General features: G+C 41.7%; 1 protein-coding gene and 1 long non-coding RNA gene across 3 annotated transcripts in view; one reads left to right on the top strand and one right to left on the bottom strand.

Moving 5' to 3' along the window:
- Nucleotides 1–414: 414 nt before the first annotated feature.
- On the bottom strand, nucleotides 415–2,968 carry LOC128852071 (uncharacterized). Its single transcript, XR_008449681.1, has 3 exons — nucleotides 2,532–2,968; nucleotides 1,629–1,819; nucleotides 415–1,196 (listed from the first exon to the last, which is right to left on the bottom strand). It is a non-coding gene; the product is annotated as an uncharacterized LOC128852071 (long non-coding RNA).
- Nucleotides 2,969–3,005: 37 nt separating this feature from the next.
- Nucleotides 3,006–22,162, top strand: part of TLL1 (tolloid like 1) — a 136,194-nt gene continuing 117,037 nt past the window's right edge. Inside the window, exon 1 of one of the 2 annotated variants that reach the window (XM_009565159.2) lies at nucleotides 3,006–4,449. In XM_009565159.2, coding sequence (XP_009563454.1) covers nucleotides 4,293–4,449 — 157 coding nt within the window. In that variant the 5' untranslated portion in view covers nucleotides 3,006–4,292. Of the gene's footprint in view, nucleotides 4,450–5,040; nucleotides 5,191–22,162 lie in introns of those variants that run through there. The other variant, XM_054066009.1, reaches the window with a different exon arrangement.

Raw genomic sequence — 22,162 nt, 5'->3', positions numbered from 1 at the left:
GAGCTGACCAGCCATGGTTGTCAGCCTTTAAAGTCTTAGGCATGTGCTGAGCTTGATGTTTGTGAATAAGCCCATTGTGTCCACCCACCTAAAACTCCACACGAGATGGAGGCCTAAGAAGGAGACAGATAACCAAAGAATGAGGAGGAGGTGTGAGCAATGATGTTTTGGATGTGGTTTTTTTTTAGTTCTGTGATTGTGTCTGTCTTTTTACATACTTCATTTTTTAAAGTTCTTTTTTTTTTTAGTGTGGGAAGAGCAGAAAAGCCTCCAGATTCCTGGATTAAAAAAAAAAAAAAGATACCACCACTTTTAATGTAACTGTATTTACAATTATCTGTGTCCCTGTAATATACCTCCCAACTAGGCAACTTAAAGGAAAAGGGAAAAATGCTTGGAGTTTTTGTTGTTGCTGTTGTTGTGTTCTTTTATTTGGTTTCCTTCCAGCTGAAGCATTCTGCCTTCCTGGCTATGCGTTCGTTTCTTTGGAAACGGCTGTAGGATGGATCTTTTGATTGACTGTGTTGTCAGATGGATTATCAGAGTTGTGAGTTTTTTGGAATGGTAGACATGAATGTGTGATAACAAAAAATATTTTGTACTTAAAATGTTTCAAAATTTTGCATCGCGAAAGAAACTAGATTGAATATTTAACAGGTTTCTTAGGGGAAAAAGTTTATTTAAAAAAAGTCAGCTGGTTTGGTTACTAGCAAAAAAATTCTCTTAATATGAGAAAACGTTTCAACTAATGTGACTGTTGGGAATATTAGTACCTAAGCAATGTAGAATAGTTTCTGCAGATCTGCAACACTTACATTGAACAGTAATTCTAATATGTAGCTGCTCTGGGTTACAAACAGAAAACAGCTTTTACCCTGACCTAAATGCACATTTATTTGTGGCAGCACTTACGCACCCAGATTTCTGCGTGATTCCCATCTACAATTTCTGAGTTCGTTTCCTGTCTTAGTCAGGGCTCTGCAAGGCCAGCTGTCCTCAAGGCTGAGAGTTGTTGGAGCTTCTCTGCTAGCGTTGGTGATGCTGAGGTCAGGGGCAGATTGCTGGGTGGAGGCTGAGGGTGACGTCAGTGCCTACCTTGCTGGGAGAGCTAATCTACAGGAGAGAGGCTCTAATAAGCTCCTCACTGAGTACACCGGCGTGTTAAGGATTGCACGTTGTTCATTCCTTTTCTGAGGCTGTAAAGAAATCAGCAGAGTCAGTGTTTCTAAAGCTTTATTGAATACTGTGTGCTTGTTAGAGGTTGTTTCTTTTGGGGTTTTATGTGCACAGGTGCAAGAAAAAAACATCTTTTTCAACATGTATCCATATGAAGGGAGATCAAGCAGAATAACAAAACCAGGTTAGGGAGTTGCAATATGTGAAATAAGCATGTAATTAATGACACTGTAAGACAAAGTATCTCATTTGTGGATGTATATAGCAAACTAGATTTGATTGGACCAAACCGGCTTCTTTAGCAAAATACAGCCCTCTCCACTAAACCATGACACTGCGCAAGTGAAGGTAGCCAGCCCCAACACTGCTCTGATAGGCTGACAGGAAAGCTTCTCTAATAACTTCCTTGAAGTCAGTTCCAAATGTCTGGGGTGCTCGGTCACAGAAATTACCTTGAAGAGGCGAAGGCTGTGATCTGGTGTGCGGTGCTTTTTGCAGGCCTTGGTGACACCACAAACTGAAATGCTGGGACAGAGAATAGTTATTTCTTACTGAAGGCTGCAGCCTTTCGGTGGCAGCTACTCACTCCTCGGCTTTCAACTTTTGAGCAACAAGACTGAGTTGGGAGCAATGTGGACACATCCTGGATGCCAAAAAAAAAAAAAGTAAGGAAGCACAACACACAGATGCTTCAAAAGCATTGACGTTTCTCCATGCTAGATTCTTTAATACACTGCTATTAAGCTGTTATTAGTTCTGTCTTAACCGACCTTTCCAGTTTTAATGGCACGTACTGCTGACAGTCCCTATCTATAGCAACACTAACCCTTCATTCGCGGGAGGGCAGGGGCAGACGGAGCCACTTCGGGCAGGCAGCTTAGTTATCTCGCGTTTCCTCTTTTTTGGGGGGCAGCTCAGCCTCCCCAGCGAGCTGCGCGAACCCAGAGTTCGCGTAACTCTCTCCGAAAGGGTCGTGCAGGGCTGGGGGGGAACGGGCGGCGCCGCGCCCCGAGGCAGCGGTGAGGGGCACGCTGCGAGCCAGCCCTGTCCGCGCTCCTGGCACAGCCAGAGGAAGGGACTATCTCCGGATTTCCATCCCTGCGACAGGGGTAAGGCGACCGGGAAGTGCTGCCAAAGAGCCGAGCCCGTGCGGGCTGGGACGTGAGAGAGAGAGAGAGATGCAGCCGCTTCTCCGCGGCAGCCCTTTCAAAAGCCCTGTTAAATGTAACACCCCGGCGAAATGGGAGCGGGAGAAAACCCTCGTGTTCCGTCCCCCCCTCATCCTTCCCCCCCCCGCTTTTCCATGGAAACTTGTAAAAGGAGGAGGAGTAGAGTTTGCTACGGAAAAGTCTCACCTTGATCTGAAACAGTTTCAGGCGTTCCTGCAGGAGCGGAGCTTCCCGGCTCGGGGGAGGGGAGGCAGGCAGGGAGGGAGGGAGGCAGGCACAGAGATCTTTAGCGCTACATTTATTTATTTATTTATTTATTTCCGCTTGATCTTATTTTATTCCAGTAGCACGTATCTCCACCCCTCCTCCCTCCCTCTCCAGGTTGATCGGCTGAAATGAGGCTTTGCGCGCTGATCCCTTCTCGGGCTTTAAAACAAAACCGGGCCCCGTGCGGGCGGCCGCGGCGCTGAACCGGAGCGGCACCGCGGCGCGGGGCGGCGGCTCCCGCGGAAACGGCGCTTGGAAAATAAACCTCCACCACTTTTCCTGGAGATCCACGTGAGAACAGGAAAGCCCGACTGAGAGATCTCAGCGCTCCTGCTGCAATTTTACTTTTTGTTTGCCTTGATGATTTTTTTTTAATTTCCCCCCCCCCCCCCCCGTTTGTTTATTTGTTCTTACTTTCATTTTGGAACCGGTTCCCAGCTGCTCGGCTGAACTTCTGGAGACCAATGGACCTTTTATATTGCCTTCCTCTGTTTTAAACAAACTATGGACGCTTAAACTTTTCTCTTTCCCCCTCCCCCTCGCTCCTTAACCCCCACTCGTCAGCTCACGGGGCTAACACTGCAAAGCAGCCGCGGCAGAGGGAGAAATACACAGCCACTCATTTATTTTCCCATCTCTTAAATTGCAGTTAATTCTTCTCATCGTCCTTCTCCTCATCACCTATTCTTTAGAGCTTTTTTTTTTTTTTTTTTTGGCTGCCGGGTGTCGATCTGTGCGTTGTTTTATCTGATCTCGATTCTTTTGTTGTTGTTGTTTAAATGCCATGCAGTGCTTATCTAGAGAGAAAGCTATATGGAGATAGAGGCATATAGTGAATTGGCGTGTGTTTCCATAAGACTATCAAGGGAGCAGATCAGAAGCAGCCCGGATCCTGACCCTGACTGTATGAATAAGCAAGCAGGATGCTGACGACTGTTAGTTGCTTGTAAGGTTTTCGTAGGTTGAAGGGGGACGGAGGAGCCGGGGGGACAGACTAGAGACAGAGCTTAGAGTAAGTGTTTATGCAGAGGCGGGGGTAGCTCTGACACTTTTCTCCGCTCCCTCCAGCATAGCTGCTGCCTGCCATCACTAGGGCTCCGCGGCTTACTCCAGCGCACCCCACCCCCTCGCTCCCTTTTCTTTCCTTCCTTCTCTCTTTCTTTCTTTCTTTCTCTTTCCCCCTCTCCCCGTGGCAGTTTGCTGATGTGCAGCCCGGATCCATCTTCTGGCAGCGGCAGCGGGACCGGGGTCGGCGGGCTGCGGGCCGGGAGCGGAGCGGAGCGCGGGCAGCGGCCGCCGCCACCTCCTTCTCCGCGGGAAGTTTGGCTGGGGTTTGACAGAGGCGAGGGGACGCCCTGACAGACAGGATCTGCCGGCCTGAGTCCACCCCCTGCGCCCACCTACACACCCGGCGACTTCTCCCCGGCGAGGTGGCGGGCTGGGGGCAGGAGGGGCAGCGGTGCTCAGGCTCCTGACTCTGCGCCCGCCTGACTGGGGCTACCTAGGGAGCACCGTCTCTCGGAGAAGCCTCCAGGTGGAGAAGGAAAAAGAACCTCCAGCCCTCCCCCCAAACCTGTGGTTCCTCCATCCCTTGCCCTCCTTTCCCGAGCCGGCGTGGACAGCTGAGCCGGCCGCCTAATCCATCTGCACCCTGCCCACCACCTCTCCGCCCGAGGGAGGATGAAAATGCTTTGCTGGAGGATGGCACTGTGGCTGGCAGGGTGGACTGTCTGCGGGAAGCCTTCCTCCTGCTCTGGCCTTGATTATGACTACACTTACGATTTCACTGAAGAGGATAAAGCCGAGGCGATAGATTATAAGGATCCTTGCAAAGCCGGTAAGTGACTTCCACGTCCAGTACAAGCTCCCCACCCCCTTCCCAGATGGTGACTTTGTCTCGGTTTTATTTGCTGCACCGTGCGTGACGGGGGAGTCCCGGGCTCACCTGCTCCCTCCGCGGGCAGCGGCCACAAGCGGAGCCCCGCGCCCGGTCCCTCACCTGGGGAAGGTCCCCGGGACCTGCTTTTGCCGGGACTCGGCGAGCGCCTCCGGCTGGGGCGGGCGGGGGGCGCGGCTGCGGGCAGGGCTGCGCCTCCCCGGCGGCACCGTGCCGGCTGCGGAGCCCCCAGCGCCGCGGCGGGGCTCGAAGGTTGCGGGGCAGGGTCCCGCCTCGACGCACAAGCCGGGAACGCGGAGCGGCCGGGCGGCGCCGGAAGGTGGTGGCTCCTCCCGGGGCCATGCCCGCCCCGCGGCGCCAGCCGATGCCGCGTCCCGTGGGCTCCCCGTCGCCTTCCTCCGGCTCGACCTGCCGTCCCCGACCGGGCGCCCCTCTCCCCTGGGCTGGGGATGCGGATGGGAGCGCGCAGCCCGCGCGGGAGAGGGGCTCTGAGCCCCGCGGCTCCACGTGTGCGTCTCGTCGCCCGAGCGGTGCGGGTCGGGAGTTCGCAGCGTGTGCTGCTCGCTCTGACCCACCCCTCTGTGGGAAGAGGCGAGTTTTAGCCACTTCTCACCTTGCAGAGCGGATGAGCGCTTTTCAAGAATCTTAACTTATTTAGGACTTCAGCCTCCCGAATACCAGGTACAACTCTTCATCTCTTAAAGTTACTCGCAACCTTCTCACTGACCTCAGGAGCCGGGGTCACTACTATTTCAGTAGATAAGCGTGCCTTGATGATGCTTTTCCCCTACAAAATGCGTTGTGAACAACAGTGGTGGTCCTCACAGCTCTGTTGTTAAATAAGTATTCAATTTTCCCAGCTGCCTCCTTTGCGTTAATTAGTTATATTCTGAAAACTAGTTCAGCCAAAGGTTGTGCTCACCATGTCTGTGTGGTTTTGTTTAATTTATTGAGGAGAATGTGGTGAACGTATATGCCAAATATGCAGACGCTGTGTTTTTCTAATCTCAAAAACATTTTGTTCCTAAGTGTGAATTGTTAGCTCTTACTTGCCTACAACTGAGGAATGCTCAAGTTCAACAACAACACAAAAGGCAGAATCATCTGCAAGCAAAATATTTTTTTCCCAATTTGCACTCACAAATAAATACACATAATTGAGTGATCATAGTTAACTTGAGCTCTCATAGTCTGCTTAGGAAGATGCGTATGTATAATTTCATATAATAAGAAATATGCGTATTTACTCTGGTTTACTGTGGATTCTTTTTACGACTGCTTGTTTCATACTGGAAGTTATTAAAAATTATAGTTCACGACTAAGTATTTTAAGGCTATGCATGAGAGACAGCAAGAAGAGACTGCGCAATATCATCAGCGTTGACAATCCTCTGCCATAATTTTGTTTTGTTTGGAGAGAGAAACATTTGTGTGGAAAGTTTGGCCCATTTAAATATTTTGTGGAAATTCTTGGTGCTTCAAAGTGCTTAGATACTACTTTGAGGAGAGAGGGGTAGATGCACAAAAAGTTAGTTGTACGTAGCTTCTGTTAGTCTTAAAAGCAATTATTCTGAGGTTTTCTGTTCAGTAAATAAATAGCCCACTCTTTTTAACCAGAAATGAAAAGAGATATGTCACTGCTGCATGCTGAGTTTGAACTGTACTAATAGTTTTTAACAAAAATTTGAAAGATCTGTATGTATCAATGAAACTGATCCTTCCAAATATTTTTCCTGCTTAACCTTCTTTAAAGGCTACATTAGTCTTAGCCTGTGAAGTAGTGATATCTGATCAAAGGTGATGGGGATGGTGGGCGTTCAGCCTCTTTTAGAAGCGTAACCCGACTGTGTGTTCTTGCTAGGTCAGTCTTACTGTCTCGGATGGGTTTTGGACTCCCGTGAGTAATTTTACTGGTATCTGCCATTATGATGGCTCTTTCTACAGTGAGTGCCTGAAGAAAGACAAAGCTGGGCTTCACGCTCAGGAGTGTGAGTTGTTCTCACTCAGATTTGTGTAGTTGCTCTGCATGAGATAACAGGATAAAGCAAGATAATCTTTGCTGAGATTGTGTTTGGTGTATGTGAACTTTATATCTGAGATATAATTAACATCTGCATCACAAAGGCCTACAACTGAGACTGTAAAATTGCTTTTTTTTTTTTTTTTAACTGTTCAGGCTGGTAACAGTTAGGTCCCAGATATCATGAATTTTTGCAGCTTGAACAAATGGGGGAATACCTAAAGTCAGTGTAGGGTTTTACCTAATAACATACTTCAAAAACTTCAGTGAGTTCCATAGAGATTTTACACACCTGCTGGAACAATCTGACCTACCATAATTTCTAAGCAAATAAAATGCTAGCAACAGTGAAGATCCTCCAAAGATGCTGATGCAGGATGGCTTCACCTGTATTTTAAGTTATTTGCATTCTGCTTTCCTCCAGTGAGTAGTGCTTGCTGCTTAGTTTTGATTCTGTAGACCACATGAGAAAACATTTGTGATCTTGAGACAGAGTCATATAATCATAGAAAGCACAGTATGCAAGGCCTCAGGTCTAAACACAGAGATATAATTCTATATAGATAACTCTTTATAGATGTGGTCCTAATTCTGTTGAATCAGTCTTCTTTTGGTAGGTCCCTTTTTCCTTGTTTTTCCCTTTTGTGGGAAAACTGGAGAAATTTACCAGAAACAGAATGAAACAGCCTCTGAGACGTTATTTATAGGTATTCTGTGGGATTATTTATGGGTATTCTGTGTGTATTTTAACATTTTCATAAGGAAGGGATTGTTTTAGTTAGTATGCTTAGAATCGCACTGTTCCTTGAACTTAAAATTCCCAGAAGTATTGTAGTGCAGGATGCTATAGAGACTGAAAAGTACGACTTTTTAACGAAGTTTCCAGGCTTATGAAAAATCTGCAGATAACAGGAATCTGACAGATGCACAGTAGGGTTAGGAGTTGTTTCTGGAACTGATGTTTCCAATTGCGTCTAAACCAGCAGCTGTTATGTGCAACAAGCCCAAAATTCAGTCTCTGCAGTGAAGCCAGCACCTTGGGAGTCTGGGAGCAAGAGCTCCAGGGAAGAGAAGAGCCTGGGGAAACATGATGGTGTTGAGAGGAGTGGTGATAAGGAAGCTACTGACCTTGCACAGATGAACTTGATGAGCTGTGTGGTTTCCTGTGTGTTTGTCAGCAGACCTCTAACCTATGCATGAATTTTGGGTCGTGCCACTTCTCCTTAGAACAAGTATCCTGTCATGCTGTAGCAGCGGGACGTGATGTAACACAGTTTCTGTACTTCTGATGTCTCAGATATTTCCTTGTGTCTCTCTGCAGGATGTTGCCCTCAGTGCTTACCATTGTGAAGTTCAAGTGTTCTTAGTTCATCTTCAATATTTAATTTGCCAGAGATGCGAAACTGGGAATACCATACGCGTTACCATGTCAGGTTTTAAAGAATCTAATAACACAGATCAGAGTTTCTATAAATCAGGAATTGCTTAAAACCAAAGAAACAACAACAAAAAACCAAATAAATGAAAAAAAAAATCTGGCTAGATTTAAACAGACATTGTCAAACTTTTCAGGTTGTAACATACATCTACATTTATCTGTGGAATTCTGAAGCTTTTTCTTTTCCATTCTTACCCCACCTTATCATGTATTAAGGATATCTGAGAAGTGTACAGATGGGTAGGAAAAGAATTTCCCATTCTGTTATGCTTGTTCACAGTCTGCGTTTAGTTGATATTAAAGGTTTTTTTGAAGGCTTTTGTTTTGATTCCTTAAAACAAAACAAATAGCGAGAGAGAGACTCTGGTGTGATCTCCCAATTCAAATACTGTAAACTGTGGAAGATTAGGCAACAAGTCTTAGTTTTGTTGCATATCCACATCACTGAAGACTGTTTGAGTTTCTGGACAGCTGGCTACCTCAGAAGTCTCTTCTAGCATTTGTTCTGTGAAGTATTTCTCTTTGTAAAAAAAAAAAGTTAAAGGTTTGGGGAATATGTTGGAAGTTGAATTGCTTGATCTATTGTTTTTCCCTGTTGTGGGCCTTGGTCTTCTTTGCATCAGAAATTGTCTTGTACTGGGGAAACTTTTCCCAAGGAAAACTTCATTGAAACTTTTACATTCTCACAGTAGTTAGTTTGGATGATTTTATTTTTCTTTTAACACAACACATTTAATTGGGATTTTCTGTCTTGCAAATTATGCATGAGTTGCTTGCCTTGGAACATAAACTTTTTTTTTTTCCCCAGTAAAGCTAGAAGTCAAAATAATAATAATAGAAAATACGAACGATTAGATTTACAGTTTCATAACTTGGAAGTTGGTTTGACTCAGAACAAATTCTGTATGTATGTGTGCATGCTTGAGAATAAGAGAGAAGCAAGAAAGACTCTCCTCGTGTCTATTTCTCCCTCCTGCCAGTCTAAGGAACTAATTTGATTTCTTTGTACCTTTATGAATAATAATTTCATAGAGTTTGTATTGTCCATAACAGGGTTATTAGTATTTCCCACCTCGCTCAAGTGTGACACCTAGTTATGTATTTTATTTGTAAAGTATCTTAACATGAAAATTTGATGGCAAATGTTAAGTATGATTATTCCATTGTGTCAGCTGTTATTGATGTTTTAGAAGCAGCCTTCCATACTACTAGGTTGGTTTATTTTTTTAGTTTGTCTTGTATACCAGGACATGTGTTTTCAACTGTGAGCATGTTAATTGTGCAGTTTGGTAACATAAAGATTCTTAAAACCTCTGAATGTGCACTTTGAATCTGTTGCATGATTTAAATAATTGAGGTCATTCATTTTTACGTATCAGGCATGCAGTAAATTCCAACAGGCATTTTGCAGTTTGTACTAATGCAGAAGTTGCACTGCTGATATCACTTGCCAGATTGACAGAACTGTGACTACTCCTGTAGTAAACGCGTAGTGTAGGCAGCTGAAACAGAAAGAAGCTTTTCTGAATAGTTGGTCCCAAAGGCCTCCATTCTGCTGTGGATAAACTTACAGGGTGAATCAGACTACTGCAAAATTTAAATTTTAAGTGGTTTGTCTTTTTCAGAACTCTCCACCATTACTTTGTCAGTGATGCCCTTTAGTGTGGTATCTCAACAACTTTGAAAGAGATTTGAGTGAAAATAAAGTTCTTTTTCTCCTTGATTTCATTGACAAGATTAATTCAATAATGAAACTCTTGGAAAACTATATTAAATGAGTATATGTGACATTCTAATTCTGTGATTATCCTTCCATACCAGTGACTTAGTTTCATGTCCAGGCCACTTTCTATAGAGATCCAGTAGGAATCCATTTCTGAATATATTTCCGGTGTGTTGAATGAATGACCTGCAAGGAGCAACATTACATCACTGCAAAACAAGCCTAATTGACAAATATAATTGAGCTTGGAATCAGGTCCCTCAGGCAAGCTCAGAAACATTCACCACACCTGGATATCTGCCTTATGTCATTCTTATTGGTCCTCTGGAAAACAGGGTTGATAGGCTTATGACATAATTCTATTCACTTCTTTTTTTTTGGAGAGGAACAGTCATGTCAGTGGTGCATGCTATTGACAGGGCTGTAAAATGGAAGAGTCAACTTCTGGTTTTCAGAGGCACAGGGGACCTTGTGGAGGAAAACAGACCTGCTTTTTTTTTTTTTTTTTTCCTTTCTTCCTGGATGCATTACAGTACTCTAAATTCTATAACAGTGAGTAAACTAAACAAGGAGAGAAGTCTCTAGACTTTGTTTAGACAATGTGTGTTTATCCTTAAACTAAAATAGGTTTTTATGGTCTAGCTTTAAAACTCATGAGAAATGTTATGGTTATACAACATTCTATTTTTTTAGGAAAGGGAAGATGACTTTAAGAGTACTCCAGAGCAAAACTAAGCTTTGAAAGCTTTCAATAGGATGGACAGTCTGTCATAGTGTTTTTCAGACTTTTCTTAGCCTCTTTAGAGTACATCTAATCTACATTTTTGCAGTCGTTCTCAAGCGAAGTCTATTCCTCCCATTCTTGACAACAGACAACATCTGTCCATCTCCCTGCTACATCCCTTCAGAGCTGTAGCAACTGAAAGTGTGACTAGAGAAGTCTTTGGGTATTTTTAGTTCTCTCTTCTTAGGATATTTTTCTTGGCTAAGGTAGAGATAATGGATAATCTGTTAATGTGTGTTAATGCATATTCCTTCTTTGTGCCTTCATCCTTTAATTCTTCCCCTGTCTCATTGTTCCTATGACAAGTTTCTTGTGCCTGGATTCCGCTTCCTCATTGAATGCATTTTCTGCTCACTTTTTTTTGCTGCCTGGCTGGTCACATAGTCCTCTCTTCTCTGTTTTTCTTTTAATATATTCTTCTGTTGCTCACAATTAGCAGTTCTTTCCTTCAAATTTAACTTCTAGGTTGTCATCAGGCTTTCTGTGACGTTATCCTCTACTGCTCTGGTACTTCTGTAGCAAAGAAATTGGGCACCTATGTCCACAGCTGGAAATGAGGAGGAGGAGAAGGACGAGTGGGCTGTGCATGTTCTTGGAGGCCTTGCGCTGGAGTGCTTAGTGGGCTGCCGGTGATCTGTTAAACACTGCATGTCAAACCCTGAAATATTTAAGTATTTATACAGAACAGATACATGAACCTTCCGCCTCTGTTGGACTTGCTTGCCTAAATATCAAGATCTGATGTGAAGGCTGTCCTTGCTGAACAATAGAAATAAGAGTACTAGAAGTACTTGAAGTGTAAAAGTTTTATAAATAGTAATGCACTGGAACAGGTTGAGCTGGAGAGTCTGAAGGTGGAGGCTGCACCATGGACATATATGGAATGTTATTGTGCAATCCATGTGAGTGGTTGCACTTGTTAACTTGGCTGTTATTGGTAGTTTTGATTAACGGTCTGCAAGTACAAATTTTGAGTGACTATAAATCTGTGAGCATCAAGAGTTTGAGAATATTTGAGCATAATCAGATAGCTCTTACAAAGCAGTAATGCTCCAAAATGTAGATCTGTGGGTTTTCCCTTCAATATTTAAATTCAGAGACTGGCAAGACCAAAATGCCAAAAAAAAATCAATTTTGTTGCTAAATAACTCCTACCTTTTTTTGATGTATGAAATATAATGCCTAATTGGATATGCAATGTGTTTTTAACCAGCTTAAATATATACTGCTAAATATACTTTATTGAGATAAAGTCTATCAATAATTTACTAGGAATTGATTTTGAGTTTTTTTATTCATTTGATGGTTATAATTCACGTTGCAGAACAATATGCCTGATCTGAGGTCCTCTTCGCACAATTTCTGTCATATGAAACACTTAAAATTATAATTTTGCTGAAATTGTGTGGGAGTTCTAATTTTAAAATATCTGTAAATCATTACTGAAGTCAGTGCTACTTAGCAAAATAAGTTCAGCAGTGCCAGGACAGTCACTGTCAGTATAGTGGCACATCTTATCAGAATTCAAACTTTCCAAGCTTTCGTAGTTGGTATTCTAATATGTTGTTGACAAAATATCAGATTTTTAATATTACACTATGGAATAGTAAGCATTGGAACTCTTATATGATCAGGGAATAGACAACAAAATCGGGACAAAAAAAATCGAGGGAAGATGTTTATTTTAAAACTCTTTTTCAGTGCACTTGAATTTGAACTTAGAAGTTATCTGTCTTGCTGTCCTGATGAGTTTTCAGTCCTTTTCCCACAAAAATTGAATGAAAGAGATACATTGCTGGATTTGAAAAGTGTCTGTACCTATCCATGTTTTGCTCTTTAGATATTGTGAACTGTATAGTGGAGTTTAAATATTGTATCTTGGAAGAAGAGAGGGGACATTGACATCAGCTGTGAGGGATGTATCTAAAGAGCAGATGGGTTACATTATTCTCATGCCAGTAGCAGCACTTGACATATTCCTAGTAATAATTCTATTACTAAACAAAAATGAATACATTTTATTGGTGTCTGACACTTTGATAGGTGCTAGTTAGGTACATTCTTGCTGTCCTGGGCATTGTAACATTAATGACCTTCAGCATTTTTCCACTTCCCCAATAAAGTAGAAAGAATTTTGAATAGACCATGGTAATTCTAGAAAGAGTGATCAAGAGGCAGAGCTTCTGTATGTTTCCAAGTCATGTGCTCGTATAAGTAAAGAAAATAATTTCAGATGGTTCTTATGTAATACGAAGACTTATTTGAACAGTTTACTTGTGCAGCCAGTTATATTTGCTTTTATGAAGAGTAGTTTTAGAAAAACTCTGCGGGTGTGAGAACATGATGATGAACTGCCCAATTTCTCCATCTGCTAAAATATCTTTATATTTATAACAGATTTGCATAAATCTTCATTTTTATTTGAACTTGCCTTTTCCCCCTTATTCAACACTAGTCTTACTCTTGCAATTGTGGTCTTACGTCAGTTTTATTTGCAGGTGGGTTAGGCTCCACTATTTCAAAGCTGTTTCCATACTTGTGTCTATTTTGTCCTTGTAAAAGTGTGTGTATATATATACAGGCAAACTGATAAATTAGGTATTTTGTGTTCAGGCAAACTGCTTAACCCTTTTCTGACTAAGAATAGCGTGTCTCCATGCAAAACTGTCATGATCACATTGAAGGCATGTTACCCATTTTTTTGTGATCATCTTCATTCTAGTACGAGGATCTTTGATCTCTCCCTCAGCCTATCCTTTTGTCATCACATAAACTGCTCAGTATTTCTGTAGTTATGCAGCTATTCAAGATGATTGATTCAGGACTAAATTCTGGAATCATTATTCTGTTGTTACTGATGTGCTGTAATGGCATTATGTTCTTAAAACTAATATAGATTAATCCTTCGTGCCTGGAAAAGAAGTTATTACCCTCCACTCCCCATGCCCTCAAACCCACATCAAACCTTGAGACAAAAAAATAAAAATCAAATCTTTAAAGAGCTAAGGAACCAGATTTCTGCAGATAAATGTTTTGTTCCACAAAGGTTAGGTTATTGGAAAAAATGCTTAATGAAAACAGGGTAAAAAGATGTTCAAGATAGTAAACAGAAAAAGAGAGAGAAGGGATGTGATAAACGTGTACAATTTAAGAAATTATACAAGAACATAAAAAGAAAATTCTTTTTACTACTCCTATTAGTCTGTTAAATTCTGAAGTGGCAAATTCAGCACCGAGACAAGGAGATATGTGGGGTTTTTCATACAACTTTTTTTTAGATTGAGGTCTGCTAAAGGATTCCATTGAGATAGTATTTGTATATATGATATGACATTTACATAGACGGCAGGAGTATCTGGAGCTTTGAAAATTAATAATGATAACAATTTCAAGTGGACTCAGATTTCGGAGTTGAAGCTAGTCTCTAGGAGCTGGAAACCAGGATGAACCTTAACATGTGGCAAGATTATCCTTGTCTTCCTACTGCTGATTCTTGTTTCTTTCTGTGAAGCAGCTGGTAGTGACTGCTGTTGGAGACAGGACCTTGGATATGATCCAGTGTTGCAGTTCCTTTGTTCCTCAGCCCTCCCTAAATGCTATTTCAAAAACTTGTTTCTTATAGCATGCCTTAAAGATAACTACAGTTTGGCTGTTTTGGGAAGTGAATGAATTTCAAAGTTCAGTATGACTGTAAATGCTTTGACCAGCTGTATTTGATGAAAATGAATATATGCAAGCGCACAAAAAACCACATTTACCTAATGTGTATAGATTCTCATTGTGGGCCCACTAGAGCAGTTGTAGAAGTGCTTATCTCTAAACACATGTATGCACATGTCACTTGATTACATAAGGAATTATCATTGAAGCATAAATACCTATAGAAATGTGTGTGTGTGTGTATATATATATATATATGAGATCTTTGAAGTTGCATGTACAGACTGTGAGGGTGCCTTTTCTCTTTTTTTCTGTTTCCCTACACTGGGAAATGCCACATTAACCTTTGTGTTAAATCTGTTAGAGAGGCTCCTAAACTTGGTGGGAATGATTCCAGATACTTCAGAGATAATATTTACGAGTGAATAAGTAATAAATTTCAGAGCTGACTAACTTATTGCTGTGTACTTGGGCTATGGCTTGCTTGTATTCATGTGCTCACATGCTTTGCAGGCACGTTAATGAAGGCAGTTGGATTTTTGCCCCAGTTTCTGTAGTTGTCATCACTAACACAAGAGTATCATGAAATCTTACATTAAGTGACATTGTGATTGCACGTTCTTTGTTGCTGGACTGAGTTGTGAAAAAAATCCAGCAGCTTGCAAGAGCATCTGATATGTGTTTTTTTGGGGTTGTTTTTTGGTGGTTTTTTTTTGTTGGTTTTTTTTTTTTTTTTTTTTTTTTTTTTTTTTGGTCCCCCCCCCCCCCCATAAGAAGCCTTAGGACAAGACTGGATTTAGATTACAGCAATAATTTCTCAGCCTTTAGAGATAGGTTTCTTCTTGTCATAGATGAATACTTCTATTATTTGTTCAGACTGATGAATGGCTGAAGAACATGATGGTTGCAGTTGTGTATACAGTTACTTATCTGTAATTTCAAGAAATGTAAAATCAAAAGTAATAAGCCATTTGTTACAAAATACAGCAGATGTGAAACTGGTGTCAATGTAGTTTGTAATAAAATCAGCAAAATCGTGTACCTTAAGTTAATGTCTGACAAGCATTGAATGTCTCTTCAGTAATTTACAATATCCCCGAATTAAAGCATTTCCTGTCCCAGAGGCTGCTGAAAGCTAGACGATCTTGGAAAACTAGGAGAAACAGGTGTAGTAATATCCCCATTTATTTAATAAGTTAAGAATCAGTTACATGGTAAAATAAAAACAGAGCAGAAAGTGTATTTCCCCCCCCACCCCCAAGCTGTGTATGGTTTGGGTGGATTGCAGAATCTGGATTGTGGTATAGACCTAAGGATCCTTATGATGCAGCCTAACTCTGTAAATCTTGCCTTTATCCACATAGTTTGTTACTTGGTGTTTAACAAATTTATGTTTTCTTTCTGATGTTGTGTCTTCAGTGCGTTGAACTTTAATCATGGCCTAAGTGAGAACTGCATGTGGTCAATGAGTCTACATTTGACTAAGGATTTTTTTTTGTTTTTTTGAGAAAGTCTCTTGGCTTCATTTATGGAGTTTTCTGGAGTTATTTAGCAGGGTAGAAAGGAGAAATATCTTTGCTGATCACGAAAAGATTCTCCTTTTACAGTTTGTAGATCCATTGTTCAGTGAATTGAAGGAGTGGTGGAGAGTAGAACATGTAGGAGAGGAGTTTTGTTTTTCTGTTTTTCAGTCCTTCATCTACATTCTTGAGGATGAAACCCATTTGAATCTTTTGGACGTTTTAATTCGTAATTCCTTTATATTGGAAGAAGCTGAATTAAGGATGAATTATAGCACTGATGGATCACAGTTAGTGTATCTACAGAAGTGAATCTTGGGTAAAGAGAATTTATGACATAGGCTCACTTGTGCTTTATGGAAAAAGGCCAGATGCAGAGATGCCTCCAAGATCAGTAACCACGCTTATGGAAATATGCAGATCTTGAGGGGGCTAAAGCTAAAATGTTAGAGAGAAATGCAAGCTATTCTGCAGTTATCTAAGTCAACAGTGTGTAAAACCAGCTAGAGTCATTACACTTTTTTCGGCTTAGACAAGATTATTTTTTCTTGACTATTTTTGAGACTTTTAAAAAGGTATCTGTTAGATTTATTTGGAGTATGGTATAGCATTACATCATGTATAATGTATTTTTGCTGACTCATTGATTCAGTCATTCTGGGCCCAAGTTTTATAGGAATCATAGAATCTCTAGGTTGGAAAAGACCTTTGAGATCAAGTCCAACTGTACCATCAAAGGTTTCCTGCATCGTTTGGAAAGACTTAGTTATAAGTGTAAACTTTGTTTTGCCTTTCCTAATAAGGAATTTGTTCAGACTAAAGAGTAGCCTTGAGGAAAAAAATAATCAGTAAAAATTAACCTAAGTAGGAATACTTGGTTTTAACTACATGGTTTTAGGGAAGAAAAATTATTTGACCCCTAGTTTCTGCTCACAAACTTGCTTCAGTATCTAAAATGTCCTAGGTCTTATCAGTGGAGAAATTCTCCTTCCAACAAGCAGGTGATGGATGTATCAAGGAGATCAGCAAAGGTCTTGATAAGACTTTGAATTCACTTGCATGTGCTAGCAAAACAAGTTAACATCTCCATTCTTAACTGCTAATCAATTCTGATACCTTTTAGTTCTTTATGGCTGTTCTGGTGTCAAGATAAATCCTTTCTACAGCTGCCTGTCCACTGGGAAAAGAGCACTCGCAAGACTTGCTCCTGCCCTGGTGGAGCTGCAGGGACTCCCTGCCTCCCAGGATGCTAACACGCACTCAATCTTTCCTTCCTCCCCTCTTCCTAAACAGTTTTGGATTTGTTTTTCCTTCCTGTTTGTTGCCTGAAGAGTCACAGGTATCTGTATTTGTCAGGTAGGTGCTTCCCTATACTAGAAGTCATGGGGAATAAACTGATATCACAAAGAGCTGCATAGGTTATCTGCTGGGGGAAGCAAGGTAACCAGATAAAAAGTAAATGCAAATGAGAGGTGAATTACCCTGAGCTGAGTCCTCTGCAGCTGTAGATAGGCAATTTCCAGCAGAAACTTCTGTGCGTGCATTTTGACTGCAGATCAATCAGTGCTGTGTATTTAGCTGCTTGTAGGGTAGTAATTTTTAATTAAAACAATGATACGCATATCAAAATTCCTAGTGGTATTTTGTTCCAACATGTCATTTGGTTAAATACGGATGAATTTTCTTGCACAGATCTTTTCGTATTACTTTTGCATGTTGATGTGGATTGTTAGTGGCTCTTCTTCCTGGTAAAGTGCCATAGCTTATAAAGTTGCCTGTCTGAAAGTTCTTAGACCAACCTGAGGGAAAGAAGTGTAACAAAAAGATACTTTCCATGTAGACTCTGAATTTTTCAGCTCTTTGGACCATCGTAGCTACAGTAGCACTGCCTTGTATCCTCTGTAGAGATATGGTGGCTCTGGTAGTTGGGATGTGGAAGAGCCTGCATTGATGTTGTGGTTGTGCCCTGGGTTGTGTTAGGTGGACCGTAGTGTGGAATGTACAAGAGGGAACTATACAGGGACCCACAACAGCAAATGAAGGTTGTATTTTTTTGTTTGTTTGTGGGGTTTTCTTTTCCCTTTATCATAAGCTAATGTTTTTTTTTTTTTTTACTGATTTGTGTTTCCTGGTGCATTTATGCAGGAATACTAAATGCATTATATTTGGTTTACAACTTATGAGGCTGAATTCTTCACCCAGACTGCGGTCCCTTTACGGATCTTTTGTTACTTCTAGTGAGATGAATGTCATGGTGGCATCTACCTTAATGAGGCCAGAATTTGAAGCTGATGAAAAATTATATTTAGGGCTACTTTACTGAGACTGGAGGTATCAGTTTTTCAACAGTCCATTACAATGGAGGCAAGAGGTAACCGAGGTTATTGGGGTGTAATAAGCTTTTCGGTGTTTTGTGAAGTTTTGAAAAATACATAGAGAGAACTATTGCAATGGAGGATGAGGGTTCTTTCTGAAGAAAGAATTATTTCCAAGTGTAAATAGCAGTTTTTAAGAAACAGTTAGTTTTGTTCATGCACCGTACAGAAGCAGATATTCCATATAGTTTAACTGAGGCCTCTGAATCAGATGCAGAGGAAAACTTGTATGAGTTGTTCCCCCTCTACACTGGGAAATTATATAGAGAGAAGATGTTGTAGCAAGGGGGAGCATAGAGGAACTGTTCCGCACTGCGAGCCAAAGGACATCATTGGGAGCACTCCTATTATCTGGAAGCTTAACTTCCTGTCTTAGTTTCCTCATGGGTGTCGATGAATGGCAGAAGAAATGGAACACTTTCCTGCTTGGCCAAAACCTCCACTAAATGACTCCTTTGGCTGCACGCCACACTGTGCTTGGGAACAAATACTGCAGCTCCCCACTGAATCTGGAGGGTACTTATTGCAGTTCCTGGGGGCCAGCAGAACCCTGTAGTAGCAAGGCAGGCCCAACCTTCCTGTCAATGCTGCAATGCTTTAGATGTCCTTTTGAGAATTTTTTTTGTGATAGAGAATTTTAGACATGTTGACATTTGTTAATATGAACTTCCGTGAGAATTAAGGGGTGTTAAAGAACTGAAGTATGTTAGGGTGTTCATATTGGGTAAATGATTCTACTACAATGAAAAGAGTGTAGTATACTGCGCAAAAAGTAACAAAGACATATTTAAAATAAAAATACTTATGCGTTCAGTTCAATAACCAATTTTCTGATTTTTTTTCCCCAAAAGTTTTGCCACATGAATTAGTATATGTACTGAAATTCTAAATATAGTTTTATTTTAAAGTGTGAAAGATAGTATAATAAAACTTATTGTATGACTCTTAAGAAAGAATGAAATGTAAGTTGCAGATGTCCTTTTAAGTATTGTTTCCATACATGATGCATCTGTTGTCTTCTATGCATAGACGAGAATTTTTAAACTAATTTTTCTCTTTTTTTAGTTTGTTGTCTTTGGTATGTTTTCTCTAACATACATATTAAACGCCCAAACATTCGAAATCCTGACTTAGCTCTGATTTAAATTAAAGCCACAGCACAAAACTTTTGATTCAGTTGTCACTCTAAAGTTTTTATACTTTGTATTTTAACTGCATTTGGCATGTAAGAAAGTCACAGCTGACTCAAAGGAAACTTGGCGAAATGTGCACCATTTCCCAATAGCCTTTCTCTATAATAGAAGGGATAATGGGATAAAATTTAATAATTTTTGGCTTGTTTTGCCATATGCATCCAGGAGGAAAAATGTTCTTGATTCACTGGAGATGGGAAACACTTACCATAGTTAGCACTGTGTATGTGTAATTTTTCAAAGGACTCGTTCTCAAGCAGCTGTCCAGCTGGAAATTTTGGGGATACATGGAAAAGAGTACAGAAAATACTTAATAGCTTGCATGTTTTTTATCTTGCTCCCCTCCCTCACTAGTTTGTTGCATAGTTTTTACTATGTATCCCTTGTTCAGACTATTTTGAATTTTAATGTAAATTTAATTGGTGCGACTTTCATGGAGTGCCATCAGAGAAGATGATCTGAAACAGCATTTATCCCATTGACAGATCTGTCAGATTTTTAGCCTGTGTGTATGCAATTGTGCTGTGTAGGCCTGATGTTGAGGTCATTGTTGCTTCCAGGGAAGTAGGGCTTCTAGGTCATGCCCATCTTGTCAACCAGTCCTTTGGTCTGTCTTCAGTCTTATTGTAAAGGCAACTAAGCACCTTCCGATAGGAGCTTCCCTTGGCTGATGAGCACTGCTCCCCGTGTTGATACCTGTGTATTCTGAGACTTGGCACCGGGGCGGCAGAGTGGATGGCATTTTCTGAGAGTTGGCTGCAGGAGGAATGTGGAGACTGTACGGTTTTATGATAGTTTTTTTGATATGAAGGTCCTGATATTGAAAGCGGAAAGTTGAGAGATGTCCTTTATTCCCTCTGCTTCCTGCTCCTGGCAATGCCAATTTGTCCTATCTGTTGCCGCTAAGAGTTGGTTCTCTCCCAGCCACCCTTTACCATATTTCCTCTTGATTAAGAGGAAGAAGTAGATGTCTGTGCCTACCTACTGTTGTTAGGGGATACTTGTGAGATGCCAATGACTGCTGCTCATCTTTTGTGCACATAATATAAAACGTAAGATTTCTGACTCACATACTGGAGAAATGTTGATGTGTACTGTTAGCGTGCCGTATTGTGGTTTGAGCTAAATTACAGTCAATTTAGAGTCAGTTTTGTGACTAAATCAATTGCTCTAAGTAACTTCATTCTCTGAAAGCTAATTGCATGTTTTTGAGACGATGTTCTGACCTAGAATTGATAACACAGGGCACTGGTATGCAAAAAGGCCAATGCTTATACTTACTCCTATAGTAACCAAGGTCATCCTCGAGCTGGTGGAAAAAGGCCATCTCTGCAAGGAGGGACAGACAGGACAGGTGACCCTAAACAGACCAACAGAGTATTCCATCCCATATCTTAGAATGCTTTGTGTTGGAAGGGACCTTAAAGATCACCTACTTCCAACCCCCCTGCCATGGGCAGGGACATCCCGCTAGACCATGCTGCCCAAGGCTCCATCCAGCCTGGCTTTGAACAATTCCAGGGAGGGGGCATCCACAACTTTCTCGGGCAACCTGTTCCAGTGTCTCACCACCTTCATTGTAAAGAATTTCTTCCTAATGTCTAATCTAAATCTTCTCCCTTCCAAATTAAATCCATTCCCCCTTATCCTGTCACTACATGCCCTTGCAAAATGTCCCTCCCCAGCTTCCTTATATGCCCCCTTCAGGTTCTGGAAGGCCACTGTAAGGTTTCCTCAGAGCTTTTCCTTCTCCAGGCTGAAATGAGTCCAACTCTCTCAGCCTGTTCTCATAGCCGGGCTGCTCCAGCCCTCTGATTCCCTTTGTGATCTTCTTCTGGACAATTCCACATCCTTCTTATGTTGGGGATTCAAGAACTGGACACAGTACTCCAGGTTAGGTCTCACAAGAGTGGGAATAGAGGGGCAGAATCACCTCCCTCAGTCTGCTGGCCACGCTTCTTTTGATGCAGCCCAGGATGTGGTTGTCCTTCTGGGCTGCGAGTGCACATTGCCGGCTCATGTTGAGCTTCTTATCGGTCAGTGCCCCCAGGTCCTTCTCTGCAGGGCTGCTCTCAATCATATCTTCCCCCATCCTGTATTGAAACCGTGGATTGCCCCAACCCAGGTGTAGGACCTTTTACTTGGCCTTTTTGAACTTCATGAGGTTCACACAGGCCCCCTTCTCCAGCTTGTCCAGGCCCTTCTGGTTGACATTTTGTCCTTCTGGTGTGACAACTTCACCACTCAGCTTGCTGTGATCTGCAAATTTACTGAGGGTGCACTCAATATCACTGTCTGTATCATTGATGAAGATCTTAAACAGCACTTGTCCCAGACCACCTGTCATGGATCTCCATCTGGACATCAAGCTGTTGACCACTACTCTCTGAATATGACCATCCAATCAATTCCTTGTCCAACAAAGAGTCCACCCACAAATCCATCTCTCTCCAATTTTGAGAGAAGGATGTTGTGGGGGACCACACCAAAGGCTTTACAGAATTCTAGATAGATTACATCTAGACAGATTACATTGCTTTTCCTGTGACCACTGATGTCACCCCATCACAGAAAGCCACTAGGCTGATTAGGCAAGACTTGCCTTGGAGAAGCTATGCTGCCTGCCTTGGATCAATTCCCTGTTTTCCTTTTGCTCTAGCGTAGCTTCTAGGAGGATCTGTTCCATGATCTTCCCAGGCACAGATGTGAGGCTGACAGGTCAGTAGTTCACAGAGTCATCTTTTCTACTCTTTTTAAAAATGGGCACAATGTTGCCCTTCTTCCAGTCACCAGGGCCTTCTTCTGACTGCTGTGACTTTTCAGATATCAGAGAGAATGTCTTGGCAACCACATCAGTGAATTCCCTCAGGACTCTGGGATGCATCTCATCAGGTCCCACAGACTTATATATATCCAAGTTCCTCAGGTGGTCATGAACTT

Source organism: Cuculus canorus, chromosome 4, assembly GCF_017976375.1.
Source record: "Cuculus canorus isolate bCucCan1 chromosome 4, bCucCan1.pri, whole genome shotgun sequence".
Taxonomy (NCBI): domain Eukaryota; kingdom Metazoa; phylum Chordata; class Aves; order Cuculiformes; family Cuculidae; genus Cuculus; species Cuculus canorus.
The sequence above is the reverse complement of the archived record's forward strand: the minus strand, read 5'-3'. Positions and strand labels throughout refer to the sequence as shown.